Below are 17327 nucleotides of genomic sequence, written 5' to 3'. Positions count from 1 at the left end.
AATATGGTTGTTTTCGGGTTCAGTGATGTGTTTCGTACGAACCTACTCCACAAACACCGTTTCCCTCAGACCCGGGGTCTATTCTCCACTTGACTGTACTGTAGGCGCCCATTTCTGATGTCCTCACGCCGTGATATTGCTGGAATATTGCTAAAGGTGGCGTAAAACTCAACGCAGTCACTCATACGTATTATCATTGATATTATATTTCTGTCATAATAAAACGTTCCACAACACTTAAGCAGTAATATGCACACTTTGTAACAGCTGAAGGACGTATATTCCTAGAAACGATCTCTTCCTCATTCTCATGAGTCCTCTTGGACATTAGTTCAAATAACAAACAAGACATTTTGATGAGTCGTATTTAATAGAAATGCAGCAAGGACACCGTAGATGCTTGTTGCGAAGGTATAATGCAAGTTATTTCAAAAGACGTTTTTTCATACGAATCTTGCGGCAAGGCATTTATCTATTCAATACGGTATGATGATATAACATTGAAAAGCAGAAAATATATAGGGTGTCTTTCACTGAACAGAAGTTTTCCTTTAATGTATGCTGCACAAGAAATAAAAAAAACATTCACTTTGTCGATGTTACCGTCATTTCCTTGGCGGTAACAAAATTATTTTAGCCGTATCTCGCCAGATAAGAAACTGACTCAAGTCTCGGTCACATTTCCAGTTAACGGGGAAGTTTGGCTGTGACCCAATTAAATATAAGGCTATAACCGGAGGAAACCCCTTTATCTTTGTGGGGGTTTCTGCTTCATTTTGTACCAAACAATCTCTGCCAACAGCATCAACAGACTACAGATCAGTCCTGCTCCAGCAGCAAAGAAGACACCCAGGACCTTGACCAGTGACAGGGGTTTAGGGTAGTCCTCCACTGGACATCCGTCATCTTCAGTGGACGCGAACCACTCATGGTAGGTACGCTGCAGGACGCCGCTTTCGCTCAGAAGATACATGCTGATAAAGTCAACGTGTAATCTTTACAACGGTTATCAGTTTACCATGTGACAACAATCGTACAATGCATTGACGTCGAACATGATCACCCCCTTTCACATATTTCCCTTGTTCGTTTACGTTATGACCAGAATTGTACAATGCATTGACGTCGAACATGATCACCCCCTTTCACATATTTCCCTTGTTCGTTTACGTTATGACCAGAATTGTACAATGGACTGACGCTGAACATATAATCGTTGTTACCTTAAGATATCACCTGAGTGATACAATGAATTGACGTGGAAAAAATAACCTTATCGGTTTACGATGTGACATGAATTTGCAATGGACTGAGGCTGAACAAAGAATAGTTGCTTGCTCACAATGAATTGACGTCGAATATATTGGAATCTGTGTAAATTATATTCAGATACTATCCCTAGTGGCGTGAAAGCTGAACTCAAAGTAGCTAGCTATACTTGTATACATCGCTCAACTGGTGTCCACAAAGGATATTACTTTGATGATAGGAAATATTGATCAATGGAACTGCATCGCAATTCCATTTATCAATATCACATGGTCAGTTATGAGGACGTCTCTGTAAAATGGCATCTCTAACCCCTCTGTCGCTGATGCTGGTTTGGGGTTCTGTTTAAACACAGGATACCTGTAATTGCTGTTTGAAGAAAATGATTGTTGAAATGAATCTGGCAAAAAATCACCCTCAATTGTATATTAATTACATCTGGAGATTTCAAACGTCCTCGTGTCTCATCAGTTAAGATACCTGTGTCAAATCCGAAAACACATAATTAATATTGTGTGAACAGTAAAATTGCATTTGGAGGTTTCAAAAGCTTATGTTTCTGCTCAGCTGAAACAATACTCTGCAAAAGTCAGAAAAACATGACTAACATATTCATTGACAAAGTTCTTAATTGCATTTCGGATACTGGTTTGATATTTTTCATATCTGATAAGACTGCAGCTGAACTAAAATATTTGAGACAATATTTAGAGTCCCCCTTGATGGTATATCAATTAAATCTGATGTAGGGGGATATTTGGGTGTGATTATCCAAAATAAATAATCTCGTATATCTGCCTGTCCTAAAATGTCAGTTTCCCCCTGGCATTTAGTTTCAAAAACACGTGGCATCACCACACCATACCTGTTTTGGAAATCTTTTTTGAAGGGAGACGACTTTGGGAGATGGAAGGCTGTAAAAGAACTTTCAAATGTGGTGTCAATCACTTTTAGTTTACAGTTGGTATGGCGTATGGCAGACAGGAACGTGCCTCCTAAAAAGGCGTATTTTCCGTCCCATACTTTTTGCAGGTGCTTGGTTGTGTTGCTGCTCAGTACATCATGGTCTCTGGTGGATAAGTCTTGAACTCTTTGTCTCATTGCCATGACATCTGACTGCTTGGAAAACTGAAATTTATAGTAGAGTGCATTTATACTACAAAACTGTAAAAACACTAAAGTTGTCATGAGTACCTATGAAGATGCGAATTCGAATGAGTGTCTCCTTAATTTACTGTACCTGAAGAAGGTTTTCAAGGATGCTTGAGGAGTCGTATCCGGTTTTGTAGTCCTCTCTGGCTGCCAACTCTGCCATGTTGGAAAATGGAGGCTTTTCCAGTTTAACAGCAAAAATTGCCATGATAGTCCCACAGTAGACAGCAGAAATAACTGTTGTAAACATCCACCATCCCGCCACCAGGATTCGCTCCGAATGATCTGATGACTCAACATTTGACCCTGTATTCAAAATGTTACATTCGGTTTAGGCATTATTTTCCGAAAGTTCTACTTGCTAACAATTCCTCATTAATCCTCAGATGTGTATATATGACGATTACACCAGGACTTTTTGAAAATTTGCATTTTGAAATATTTTGATTCACTAAGGTTACTGTACCAAGATGTTAAGTGCCGCGATGTTAATGGGAATTATGATTTGATTATTTCAACAGAATTAAAACGGGCTGTTGTGTAACCCGGTTGTCAAAGCGTTCGTACGTCACTGTCAAAGCATTCGTTTGTCACTAGGAAGACCAAGCGGCGATTCTAAACCTCACTTACTCTATATTCGTTGCAAAACGCAGTCATGATATTAGTTACGACATATCTTATCACCTTGCTTCAAAATAGCTCCACAAATTTCAAATGCTGTAGATGTAGTGGCCTGTGTTGTCCAGTTGGCAGTATGACACACATTTCCTGATCGGACATTCGGGTGGACATTCTTGCATTGTGAAGTCACATGAGAATTCATTTGGAATCTACCTCGCAGAAATCTTAGAGAAGACAGGAAGATGATGTATATGATCACCGATACACCAAGCACTATAAATACTTGAGGCTGGAACGGCCGGAGAAGGATCAGCAGATGATCCTCGTCAGCATCTTGCTCTTTCTTGTATAAAATCATTTGTTTGCTTTCAGCTACTGGAGGCAGGATGTAATCCGACACTGTTGAACGATTAGTGTGGATAGTTAGCATGTCCGATGCAAGGTCAGCCTCCTGCAATAAATAGAGGTTGCACAGCAATATGAATGTTAAACGTAATCATGACAGATTCAGTCATTAAAACTAATCAAATTTATTAGCAACGGTATGTCCTGATACGAGTTTCTAAATTTGAAATAAAGATAAAGACGTAAAAGTAAAGAAATAAAAATAACCCCAAAACACTACCTGGTGAGTGAGCCATATCGTGACGACAACATTTAACACTAAAATGAAATATATGCATACTATAAAAACCTGTCGACGATGGACAGTAGAAACAATAGAATATCACAGATATGAATATAAAACCAGCATGAAAAACTAAAAGGTTGTAATTAAAGAAGACAATACATTATAAAACACAGGCTATAGATCGCCAACAACCGAAGGTAGATCACCATACTAAGGACCATGGCGACGTACAGTACCTTTGCTACCTGCATGGACCCTAGCTGGATTTACACCATTCCTTCCGCTGCTGACGAGTGTACGAAATGCTAGCCAAATGTAAAATGACAAGAATACTACGATTAAAAACAGGAACATGAAGTTAGAAACGGATTCGGGATATTTTTTCAGATTCGGGATTCGAATAGGTTTCTAACTTCATGTTCCTATTAAAAACCTGGTAGACTTAACTTTACATAGAATGTTTTGGGACTTACGTACCGTCTCAGGAGGACAATAATTTTACAATACTTTAACCCCCTTTGAGGGTACAGCCACTAACAATCTCAGTTGCTAATGTAAACTACCAATAAGAAAAAATATCTATTTACAATTCATTCAACAAATCCAATTCTTTTCAAAATGGAATAATTAAATGAGAACTAATATTAGTAAAAAGGTCCTTCATACTAAGTGATTTAAAATAGGTATCCCTTGTGATGGAATATTCAACGCAATTAAGCAAGACATGCTTGACCGTGATTTTTTCATCACAAGGGATACAAAATGGAGGATCCTCACCTTTCAATAGGTATTTATGCGTATATCTAGTGTGGCCAATACGGCATCGTCTCATAATGACCTCTTCAAATGTGGACTGACAACCCAAGTAAGAATAACCAATATAGGGTTTAATTTCATGTAATTTACTGATGCCTACCTGGCTGTCCCACTTCTGCACCAGATCACGGATATAAGATCACACTACCGAATACAACCGTTGAAGTGGACGGAGTTGTAACACCAATGTTTCATGCTAACAGCTGAAAAACCGTTGATGCAGCGCTATGCCCCACACACTCACCTGTCGCTAACATAAAGTCGATCATCTAAATCAGCTGATAATTATCGTAATTTGTTGCCTTTACAAGCAACAAAAAGGGGGTATCAGCTGAGGCAACTTACCCTTCTCTGCAGCATGCCAAAGATTCCTGTCCAAGAACCATTAATGTTCTTGCCCCAATCATCTTCTCTTGGTGGTATGATCCTGTAACTTTTAAGCAAGACTATATTTCGTGAGACTGATTAACATGCTCGAAGAAACGATGTAATAGTTTAGTTTTCCTTTAAAATCTAATCAATACTGACATTACAGTGATATCAAGAAGACGTTTGTGCATGAATTACAAGAATTATCAACTAGCGCCAAAAATATATGCCAGCCTAAACGCAGCAATGTTCCAGCTAAATGACACCGGTCTATAAGTATTCGAATTTGAGCCAGACAAACCAGCGATCAACCACATGAGTATATGGGATACGATAACACGCATCAACCAAACCAGCGAGTCTGATAGGCATATCCCGTTAGTCCCGTTACGAATGACCATCTCTCCCGGGATCTTGACACGATGCTTAATTTATGACTGCTTCATACATGCGGTGTTTGTTGGCAGTGACTAAGTTCACCTGAAGTTCATCGTTTCAGCCAGCAAGTTCAGTACACGGTAAGGAAACCCAAACAGCTTCCGTTTGCCCACTACAAGGTACCCATAGCCAAAGTCGTTGGTCTGTAATTACATATGACATACCAAATCAGTAATATTTGGGAACAAATTACGAATATTGACCTGGAGTGAAAATCATGCATCTCATTTCAGCATTTACATATCATAAAATTGTAATAACTGGTAACCGCATAGAATGGGTGTAAATGAAAGCATGACTTTACTGATACCGCCAAGAAAAGTAAATAGCATCTCTTTCCATTAATATGGCAAGGAAACAATACATTTCTCCTTTTCTAAAATGAAACGCCCCTCACCATAATAAATGACGGTGGCAGAATGGACAAAAATGTGACAATTTTTGCTTAATTACCTTTATCAAAGGACTGACATTTTTCATTCATCCTCAGGTAATGTGGACGTACGCAAGTGACTTGAGTGAGTGAGTTAATATTTAACGTCACATCGGCAATATTTCAGCCATATCGTGACGAGAACATTTTGATACTGAAATGAAATATGTATACATTATAAAAACACGTAAACAACTAGTAAAACAACTAGAATATCACAGTTACAACTAGGGTGGAGAGTAAAAACAAATACCACCATTTGGACAATACAATATAAAATACGGGCTGTAGATCGGCAACAACTGAAGGTAGATCACCATGCTAGGGACCATGGGGACTTACAGTACCTTTGCTACCTGCATGGACCCCATCCCCTCAGCCATTGGCGATTATACAGAAATTTAGCCATTATTAGAAACAACAAATATAATACGATTAAAAGTTTGGTCGTACTAAATTTACATAGAATGTTTTAGACTTACGTACCCTCTCAGGAGGACAATAATTTTACAGTACTTTAACCCCCCCTCGAGGACACAGCCACTAACAATCTCAGTTATTAATCTAGACTACCAATAATAAAATATTTATCTATTTACAATTCTGATAACAAATCTAATTCTTCTAAAAAGGTAATAATTAAATAAGAGCTGGTATTAGTAAAAAGATCTGTCATAGTTCGTGAAAATACTGATCCCTTGTGAGCAAGTGACTTGAGTGTAAGTTCATTGTTATCATCGTTAAGAAAATACCTTCATGACTACAGTAAACTGTCGACCATTGTAACCAAACTTGATATTTGGGAACACTTGTACAGGATTTATCACTGTCTCACAGATATTCACGTCTGTGAAAGCCCGCCCATTGGGGTGAAACATCAGAGTCCACATCCTTGCTCTTGTGAACAGCATCTCCTATCAAACATACATGAAATGTTTAACACTTGACCATGTCATGGTGACTACTCATTGCATGTCCACGACAAGCGTCTTTACATGCGATTTTAGCAATTCTGCGATTCATTCAATAAAACATGACTTCGTGGAACAAAATATATTTTGTATTGGAAACGTCAGGCTTTGTGTCGATAACAAAACCTGCATAGATCTGACATAGATTACCCAAACCGATCTAAGTATCTGATTAGAGTACATGTATCTGAATCGGGATACCAACAACGTCCTTTATCAGCAATGACTTCAGTGATTTGGTGACAAACACTGGATTTTATGTCAGTATTAATATCTCAGGCGGCCGTACAGATAATACAATAAGGGTATTTTAGCATGAACGCAACGGCAAATATATGCATTTGTGAAGATAGAAGATTCATTGCATTGAATCTTTAATGAGATTTGCTAAACATTCAAGCTGACGTACATTAGGATTATCATCAAAATACCCATGGGAATAGTATGGCCGTTGAAAAAACGGGCAAGATTTTGAATCAATGGTGAAATATTCTTTGCCCTCTGAATAATATCATTCTAGCAAATAAACACGATCTTACAGTGACCGCATAGGTCGGAGTGTGACGAGACACAAGTGCCTGGGTCACACCAGCAATTTTCTTTCACTTTCATGTGAAACCAACAAACATAGGATCATTAAACAGCTCTTTTCCCCTAGCCCATAGATATACCTGGGTTAGGTATGAATGTTCTGTTTACTTCAACACACGTCTCCGTGTGATCATTGTCCGTCTATAGATTTGTGTTGTTGAATCCATGACTCACCTCGCTTGAAGGAGGTTCAAGCACCGCCAAATTCTCCACCTGGATGTTACTGTCCAGAAGTACAGGTAAGTCATGTGATGTCCCAACAATCAACAACCGCGAAACGTGACACAGGTCTGCTGAGGACTTTGATCTTGTACCGCAGAATCGGGTCTGGTGAAGAAAGGTCCGATTGATTGTCCTCACTTTTTTTACATAAAGATGTACAAAAATGTGTTCCAAGGCATAGTATAGTATGCGTTTCAGTGAGTGAGTGAGTTAATACTTAACGTCACGAGAATATGGGAGATGTGTATAATATAATATAAATTAAATATAATATCACAATTACAACTAAAAGTAATAGCACCATTTGGACAGTACACTATTAAAAACTGGCTATAGGTCTGAAGGTAGATCACCATAGAAGGGACGTCCACGTTTGAAAGGGTAGATCTTTTAGATCTATAAATAACCAATTATTACAAAAACGGAACCAACTGCAAAGAAACAACCAACGAAGAGCGGTATCCCACTCATTGCCAACATTCACCAGGAAATGTTGTGGGATGTATACTACTCAAGAAAAGAAAGGCATATCTGAAAATTATTATCAGTTTAGACACTTAAGGTTCAGTAATAAAGGGCAATCATGAAGAATGAACCTGAAAGAACAGTAACGGTCCAATGCTGCAAGAAACTGTACGTCACAAAGGACAAGTGTTCCAAGGTCCAGATCTGTCCACTTCCTGTACACAATTTGCAGCATGTAACGTGACTCATCACTGAAGATAACAGTTGTCCACCTGTGCAATGGCCATGGGAGATGTTGGCGGCGCCACTGTCTCCGTTGTTGCTGATGTTGACGTGTAAAGACCGGTCCTCGCAAAGGTCTGGAACGATTACCAGCCTCATGTAAGCGGTTCTGAAATTGATAGTCCTGGCAATACCGATGTTGTGGAGGATGCTGTGGTGAACCTCTTCCGCAAATGTCGAACCGAATAAACCTGTCCCGAGCGTGGTCACACGGGGTCGACCTGACCTGGGGCGATCACATGTTGACCCTTGTTGCTGGTAGCGATGCCAAAGTCTTGCTATGGTACTCTGTGACACATTCAGTTACCTTGCAGTCGCAGACTAAGACTCCTCACCCTCCAAATGACCAATCGCATTGTTCCGCTTAGCCTCCGTAAGTCTAGGCGTGACTTTAACACCAAATTTAAGATTGTCAAAGGCCGCAACAGCAGTGAAACTTTTATTAGAAATAATGCATGGAATGTGGGTGCAAAAGGAAACGCATGAATTTCTTCCCGTTCATAATTTATTGCATTTATTGAGGAAAAGAGATTTGGGTGCGCTTTGGCGAGTTGTCCTCCATGACAATGGATTCAAACTCGGAAATGTTTGCAGACAGCGTTCACCATGGATATACCTATTACAATGATTCAAATTCTAAAAGTTCCATGGAAAAATACTACCTATGCGTTTCTTTGTTTTTTTTGAGTAGTTTATTTCGACTTTTGATTGAAACTAGAAACACGTGAAGGATACTTTCTAGTGTGTTTGTGAAGCGATTGATGAATGTGTTTTGATTGTTTCACATTGCCATAAAAGGTGACTGCGTGTCGTAAGAGGGGACTAGGGTTCGGGTGGTCAGGCTCGCTGACATGGATGACACATGTCATCGGTTCCCAACTGCACAGATCTATGTTCATGTTGTTGATCACTCGATTGTTTGGCCCAGAGTCGATTATTTACAGACCGCCGCCATATACATAGCTGGAATAGTGTGGCGTAAAACTAAACTCACTCACTCACTTCACATACCATTTGTCGTAAGACTGAAACAGTGTTCGTGACGTCACAGAGCAGCAGCATGTTGAGCTCGGGCATGAATACCTTCTCCACATCACTCAGAATTGTAATGATATGTTCCTCTGTTGAGAAACTAATGTCATAGTCCACATAGAAAATACCCGCTGTTTCCAGTGAACTTCCAAACTGTACATCTGAAACAAGTTTTAAAAGGCCCTTGAAAACAGAGCAGTACATTGGGACGAATTCCAATTTCAAGAATTCAAAGAGTTCAAAACCTTATTTCACAACATCTGGCATCCTGTTTGCTTATCATATAATGGAAACGCCACAAATGATCATTTCATATGATTTGTTTAAAATAAATCTTCCAAATATGATATACGTGTAACATGAGTAAGTGAGTGAGTTAATATTTAACGTCGGCACATCGGCAATATTTCAGCCATATCATGACGGGAACATTTAACACTGAAAAGGAATATATGTGTATTATTAAACCTGTCTACAAGGACATATTATATGGACAATACAGCATAAAAGCAGTCGATAGATCGCCAACAACTGAAGGTAGATCACCACACTGGGGACCATGGGGACTTACAGTACTTTTGCTACCTGCATGGACCCTAATTGGATTTACAGCATCCCTTCAGGCGCCGGCGAGTGTACGGAAAGCTAGCCAAAATTAAAACAACAAAAATACTACGTTTAAAAAGGCTGGTGAGTTTACACTGGAAAGTTTGGGGACTCAGGAGAACAATAATATTACAATACTTTAACCCCCTTTGGCGGTTCTGCCTCTAACAATTCTAGTTACTAATCCAAGCTACCAATTATTAAAATACATATATCCACAGAACGCATTACTCACAATTCAACGATGAAATCAATTTCCTTTGAAAAACCTATACTTAAATGAACACTGACTGTGTTAAGAAGATCCTCAAAGCTTTGTACTGTAAAATGCTTATCCCTTTTGGTGGAGAATTCAACGCAGTCGAGCAGGATATGCTTGACCGTGACTCTCTCTTCACAAGGGATACAAAACGAAGGATCTTTACCGTTTAACAGGAATATATCTTGTGTGGCCAATACGACATCTTCGTAAAATAACCTCTTGAAATCTGGATTGACAGCCCAAGTGGGTATAACCAATATGCCACTTGGATGTCCCACGTCTTCTGCATCAGATCACGGATGTCAGTTCTAATGCTAGGTTTGTAATCTGGGTATGAAAGAAGAAATGGTGCCACAGTTGTGTTGAGTTCTGCCTTGGCAGCAAGATCGGCCATTGTGTTACCAGAAATGCCAACGTGGTTGGGTAACCAACAAAAGACGATGTCGCATTGGCCAGTGGCAAAATCATTATACAATTCAATGATTTCTATTAAAAGTGGATGTTTGCAAGAAATATCTTTAATAGCCTGAAGGCAAGAAACAGAATTATATACTGTTTATGTTTAGGGTGACTTTGAATATATGTAAGAGCCGTTAATATGACATTTGCTTCAGCTGTGAAAATAGAGCTGTTATCTGGTATTCTAGAAGATATTGCTCTGGACAGTGGCACAAGCTACTGCGCCACCGTCCTTGGACCCATCTGTAAATAAGGATTTGTAATTGCTATATTTACTTTTTAATTGATTATATTCCTGTTTATATTGTAATTCGTTAGTCTCTGATTTTTAAATGTGGTTAATGTTAGGTCAACCTGTGGCCTAACTAACTGCCAAGGAGAAGATTGCAAGGAGCTATATTTTCCAGTTCAATGCCGGCAGAAGAAATAAATGGTTTAATTCTGTTCCCTAGAGGCGGAACAAGAGAAGATGTTTTTATTGTATAGATCCTCATAAAGGGAATTGAAAACAGAGCTACAGGCAGGGTTAGATTCATTACAGTATAATTTGGTAATGTATTGTAAATAAAATTTATACGGCGTTGTATAAGAGATGGTTCATCCTCCAGTACTTTACCTTTCGTGTTCGCAGTAGTACCACCCAGAGTGGGTTGTTGCCATTTAGATCGCCAATGATTCTATAGGGTTTAGGTAATTCATTGTAAAGAGCTTGCAGATCAGTTAACTGGACAGTGGTGGAAGGTGAAGGTGGAATATACAATGAACAAATGTAAATGCAGCTTGCAATGTAAGTCGCACAGCTGCAGCGTGGAGATTTGTTTTAAGCGCTATTGAGCTATGTATGACATTTTGCCCTACCACGATTGATGATCCTCCACTTGCCCTATCACCTGGAGGTGAAAAATAAAGATGCGCGTTGAAAATGTTTCCTTGACAGATGGCTGACGATGTAAAATCCTGGATTAAAAGCAGAGGAATCTGGCATTTTACCTTTGGTGGTAGCACTTTGTTGAGACTTCACTGTTGACTGAGAAGATGGTGCATGATCTGAGGATGCCTGTGATTGGACTTGGGATGTACTACGAAGTGGTTCTGCTGTTTGAATAGATAATGGCAGGTGAGATAAGTTGAGGAGTATCTGTTGTCATCCATGTTAAGTTGGTATGACAACTTACAGATACTTTGGTGACTGTAGGGGTGGCTACTGATATTCCGGAAATGGTAGCATAGCTTTGTGTTTGTTCTGAGCTTTGTACCAGCTTCTTTGCGTCTGCAAAGGTAACATTCTGCGTAAATGTTATTCTATTGATACCCATTTGCTCTTTCCAAACAGGACAGTCTTTTGAGAATGATGGGTGTTCCCCTTGCCGTTAGTACATTTTTATCATAACTGTCACAATCTTCTGGTGCGTGTGTCTTTTCACTGCAGTGAACACACTCAACAGACAATGTGCAAGTATTTACACCGTGCCCAAACGTTTGACATTTGAAACACCTAAGAGGGTTAGGAATGTATGAAAGGAAGGTTAGGAAAGTATGTCTCAACACTGAGGTTACAATAACCCACCTTCAGTGATTTTGGTGCGTTGGGTAGAGAAAAGGAAAACAGGTAGGTGTTAGTTTGAATGACTGTGCCATTTTCACGGGTTGAGAAAAGTTTAACAGAACGTTTACACCCTAATCCTTCAACGATATCTAGCTCCAGCATGTCAGCCAGCAATCACTCACGATCTCTAACAATTCCCTTCCTCGTACTGAGGGTCTTGTGAGCCAACAAATGTTTTGGTGTTCAAAAGGTTAGTTGACTGTTGTCACCTGAACACAATCTTCTAATATTGTTCACATTGCCGGCAATGCCTTGGACCCTTAGACACAGCAAAGAGATTCAGTTTTAATGGTGTCCAATCCTTTGTCTCCATGACAACGGTAATCAATTGGTTTGGACAGTCTGAGGTAGTTGTCAGCAAGGTCATTTTCGAGAGGACGTTAAAGAACGACAAAACTCAATTCTTTGGTACTCTTTTTATCACTGCAAATGAAAGACTTCTGGCTAGTCAGAAACGGAACACCATTTTTGTTCAAAAAACCTTGCGGTTAATTAATACCAAGCGCTCAAAAGTTGCTCAAAGCGGTCTGCTTCTCTCTCACCCGCAAACGAAACCGCAGACTGGTCACGTAACTCTGTCGCCCGAGCCCTGCAGTGACGTCATACAAGGAACGATTTTCAGTTAGTTGTATAGAAAATTGTAGGAAGCTCGTCATTTTGCTGATTTCTCGGCGTCACCAAAGACATGCCGAATTGTTGTGTTGCCGTCAATTGTTCCTTTGGGTCGGGTGATGGTGTTACTATGCACAGATTTCCACCAGACTCCGTAGTTTGTGCTTAAATTGGTTGTTAGTGTGTGCGAAGCGAGCGTTACGGAAGCCTGTGGTATACACTAAATCGGATGGTTCGCCCCTTACCAGGCTTCAAGGATAGAAAATGGGAGTTCAAGTTCATTGTTGACCAAAAAGATTTTGCATGAATGTAACGCTTTCTTCCTCGGAAACGAGGTTGTGGTCGAAGTGACACCAGTATGCAGACACTCGTAAATATACGTCTTTATACTTGGTCTCATAGTCCTAATTACTTTATAATCATACTCATGCATTTTGAATCTTCATAAAAAGAAGCGATCTGCGAATGTATAACAGGAATGTAATGTGTAGACATTTTATAGTTTGCCTGTATGAATCATTATTCGCACGCACGCCCTTGTGTATGTCGTTTGCATGATTACACTTCACGACGAAAACAACGATTCTGTTGAAAGCTTCGACAACTTGCAAACAAAATGCGAATATTAAAATTAAAGTTATAGGAGCAATGTCAGGCTATTACCTTGCTCGAGGAATGTATCCATCAATATCCACAAAAACGAGTGATACATATATAATTTATCTGCAGATTTCCCAAGTGATGTGTCTTTTAACAGTCTAATATACGAAAACGTGATGTATCATTTCAGGTCTTTCACATTGCTGTACAGTCTCATTGGTCACCCAAGATAGCACACCTGGCAACTAATTGCATAATGTGCGTCATTCTTTTAAAAAAGGTATTTAGTTAGCCAATGATGAGCAATCAATCAATGTATTGGCGGTTAATCCTTTGAAAGAAGGGTGTTGTTTTACATAGACTCAGACATGACAGAGTGTATTCAGTATAGATTAGTAAATGTACATACATAAACACTACCTTTTGACAAATCCCCCATTTAAATCTGCATAAAAGTAATTAATCAATCAGCGTGTTATCGTTTAATCCTTTGATCGATCCAGACACAAGAAATACCAAATGGGGGCCTTTGTCGGGTAAGCTAAGTGGCGTTACCACTAATTATACCTGTTATAAATTCATTAACTGAGCATCAAGTGAATGATGACAAATAACGTGTTGGTTTATACCACCAACACGGTTTACAACCTAGCGACACCAAGTGATTTTGACAGAATCGTCTGTGAAAACAAGGGTTGTAACTCGAAAATTAGGCAAAGCATGAGACAAAACTACATGAGAGTAGATTGCGAGACTATATAGCTTTCATTTTTCGCAACAACTGTCGCTATTTCAGGTTTTCACAAACCTGTAAACGAAATAGTTTACCACCTGAAATGTAGATGAATTCTGCACAGACCCTCATATCTATACCTACTATTATGTCACGGAGACGTGCCGCTCTGACTGGTTGAAATTTCGTTTGCGGTTGAGAATTGTGCACTGTTGTCAAAAAGGTAGATTTAAGGTAATTAAAGATCGAAATGAGCAGTTTTAATGACGGGGTTTCATTTATAACGATGTCAATGAGTGCATTTTCACCACCTAGAGTATATGTGATCTTTAAGTGTTTTTGTTTGGGGTTTCATAAACCATGGTTTGTCCGAAATCCCCACCCACCACGGACTATCACAAAGACAATGCCAAAAATCAAGTGGGCCTCCAACTTACAGCACCAAGGGTACTCGGATGATATACTCCAGCAGAAGGGTTACAAATAACAAATCCACCAGACTGGCCCTCGAGCTGCCGCCTTCTGGCATAAGACTCCAGGCAAAGTGCAAAATATCATAATTAAAAATTATAAACATCTTATGGGAACGATTTTGCCAAGACCAAAAGTTTAACATTTTCAAATCCAATTTGTGTAATGACAAATAAATATAGTCCATACACAGGGCTTTGCCCTCTACCACCCGTCTGGGTGAAGTGAGGGCCGAAGTGGTATGTTGAGCCAAAGGAGCAAAATGGTACGTGTAACCTGAAACTTTATGATGACGTTCATATTTGTTACAACATGTTAAGGCTACATCATCCATAATACCAAACGTTCCCCATTCTCTGGTTCAGAATATTCCCAATTCTTAGTCCTTGTCCCAAAATATGGCTGGATCGACGTTAATCAAGCTTTCAAAGCATCTGATAGATGACAAAGATGCAAAGGATCTAGAATAAATTACCACATATGTTAATATGTGATAGAAAATAGAAATCCCATCTATCATCTCTCTATTTTGCGACTCTTTTCGTTGCAAATGGTTACAGAACTTGCAGCTTGACCTGATCTCATCCTGGGTATAATTGCAATGGCAGACACGAATCTGCTCAAACACATTGGCAGCTACAATACATTCTGCTGTCAATATTGAGTTACTGAAGTTTCTTTGTAAAAACATTTTCATTTTTATCACAAGAAGTAATATATTTCGAATCACCATTGTCCTGTATTATGTATGAATTCTTGCAACTGTGAACGTTGATATTCGGGGGTAAACATGCTGGTTCCGTTGTTCACCAATGTCAAATCTTTATCTTTACCTGTCGAATTGATATAGACATCAATCAAGAAGTTTTTCAACCGTCACATAACTCGCATGGAATAGTGATCAGTATAGAGTTATACATGTTACATGTATAGAGCATACATGTTACATGTATAGAGCATACATGTTACCACCCCGAAACAGCATGAAGTAGTCTACGTCCCTGTTCAAATGTATATGAAATGGCCCATTTTACACGCAGTGACTCACCCAGCTCCCGCTCATGCAAGACAAGCACTGACTGCCAGTTGAGGGACATCAGAAGCTGCACCAGCATGGCGTTGGGCAATTTCTGTCCTCAGCGATGATCAGCTTCTGCACAGATTTAACACCGACGGAAGACACAGCGCTTGTTATGTAGATTTCCACATGCAATAATCAAGAAAGTTCTTTACTCAAGATGCCAGCTTTTTCGTTTTAAATCTTTGGCTGAGGAAATGGTTTAATTACTGTTTGTGACAAATATTAGCACACTCAGCGATAACTGAAATATGGCAGGATGCATTCAGCTAACTATGTAAAAGGATACATCATCGATAATATTGATAAGCATAAATATGAACGGCGGGTCTAGGAAACATCGGTAGACGATTGATTCTTTCAGAACACAAAATGTTCTGCTTCCCATTAGCTACTGATGTGGCCTTTGATAAGAAGACATAATATTTGCATTTACAATGGTTATAATGCTTAAGATCATGTTGTTTTTATCTTGTTTTTATTCATGGTGTAAATGCTAGTAGTGTCAGTCAATATATGATGCAAGTTACAGTTGGGGGTATCTTTTTTATCTTCGTGCAATAGGTTTATTTGCGTGGACTGAAAAATGCAACTTGTTTGTGGTGCACGTCAGTTGTTGTTGATAACAACAATGTAGATTTAGACACAAATCGTTTTCGACAAATACATTAAAACATGGAAGTATTTTACAATTCTCCCAGGAAACAGTACATATATGACCTAACAATTTTTCAACATATAATGAATCTGAATTTTAAGCAATATAAGTATCTTGAAGAAATGCAATCCACGGTTACTATAAATAGTGACATGTTCGTATTGTGAACACGACAGAGGGTGAATGAGCAGAATTGTTGAGCTGATGACATAAAAAAAGTTGACGTACAATCGACTTTTGCACTGAAGTGTACTGTAGATTTATTGCGCTCCTCGTGGATTCTTCAGACACTGGTAACTGTTGAAGCGGTTATTTCCGATCACTCACATTCGTCTGCTCACGAAAATCCAAGTAATCATGACAGCACCAAGAGAGGAGGTACCCCTCTCTCTCTCTCTCTCTCACACACACACACACACACACACTCACTCACTCACGCTCACAAGCACACACACTCAGACACACGCACGCACATACACACTCTCCCTCACGCACACGCACACTCACACACACACACACACACACACCCATATACACACTCATACATTACTAAGCGTTTCTTTACCGGCAACTACATTGTTGGTATTTGCACTTTTTCAAGTGGCCATCCTCTGGTCATTTACCAACGGATTCGAATGGTTTTTTTAAGTGCAAATGGTTGTGTACTGCACACGACAGGTTGTGACAATACGGAAAGAGTCTACACACAATGCTCACTGTAGGACTTTTTACACCCGGTCAAACGTAGGCTGGATTCCTCAGGTTCAAGTAACTGACTAAGCACATACAGATACAGGTGATGGGTGAGTTTAGTTTTACGCCGCACCCAGCAATATTCCAGCTATATGGCGCCGGTCTGTAAATAATCGAGTCTGGACCAGACAATCCACTGATCAACAATATGAGCATCGATCTGCGCAATTCACTACAGATAAAGGAACACAATTTGT

The 17327-nt window shown here is 39.4% G+C and overlaps 1 protein-coding gene across 1 annotated transcript; it reads right to left on the bottom strand.

Annotated features, from left to right (window-relative positions):
* Positions 1-351: 351 nt before the first annotated feature.
* LOC137271703 (glutamate receptor ionotropic, kainate 5-like) lies at positions 352-15756 on the bottom strand. Its single transcript, XM_067804124.1, has 10 exons — positions 15690-15756; positions 9272-9453; positions 7466-7618; positions 6482-6643; positions 5339-5439; positions 4835-4922; positions 3106-3493; positions 2510-2727; positions 2135-2397; positions 352-974 (listed from the first exon to the last, which is right to left on the bottom strand). The coding sequence occupies exons 1-10, from the start codon at positions 15754-15756 to the stop codon at positions 749-751; spliced, it is 1848 nt and encodes a 615-aa protein (XP_067660225.1). The 3' UTR covers positions 352-748.
* Positions 15757-17327: the final 1571 nt, after the last annotated feature.

Source organism: Haliotis asinina, chromosome 2 (genome assembly GCF_037392515.1).
Source record: "Haliotis asinina isolate JCU_RB_2024 chromosome 2, JCU_Hal_asi_v2, whole genome shotgun sequence".
Taxonomy (NCBI): domain Eukaryota; kingdom Metazoa; phylum Mollusca; class Gastropoda; order Lepetellida; family Haliotidae; genus Haliotis; species Haliotis asinina.
Note: the sequence above shows the minus strand (reverse complement) of the source record. Positions and strands in the feature narration are given on the sequence as shown.

Excerpts from the sequence above, each read along its gene's own strand:
- LOC137271703 (XM_067804124.1), bottom strand. The coding sequence starts at position 15,756 with ATGCTGGTGCAGCTTCTGATGTCCCTCAACTGGCAGTCAGTGCTTGTC. Across the intron at positions 5,440-6,481 it reads AGTTTACTGTAGTCATGAAG|ACCAACGACTTTGGCTATGG; the intron begins GTATTTTCTTAA and ends ATGTAATTACAG. Across the intron at positions 3,494-4,834 it reads TTGGCATGCTGCAGAGAAGG|GAGGCTGACCTTGCATCGGA; the intron begins GTAAGTTGCCTC and ends TATTTATTGCAG.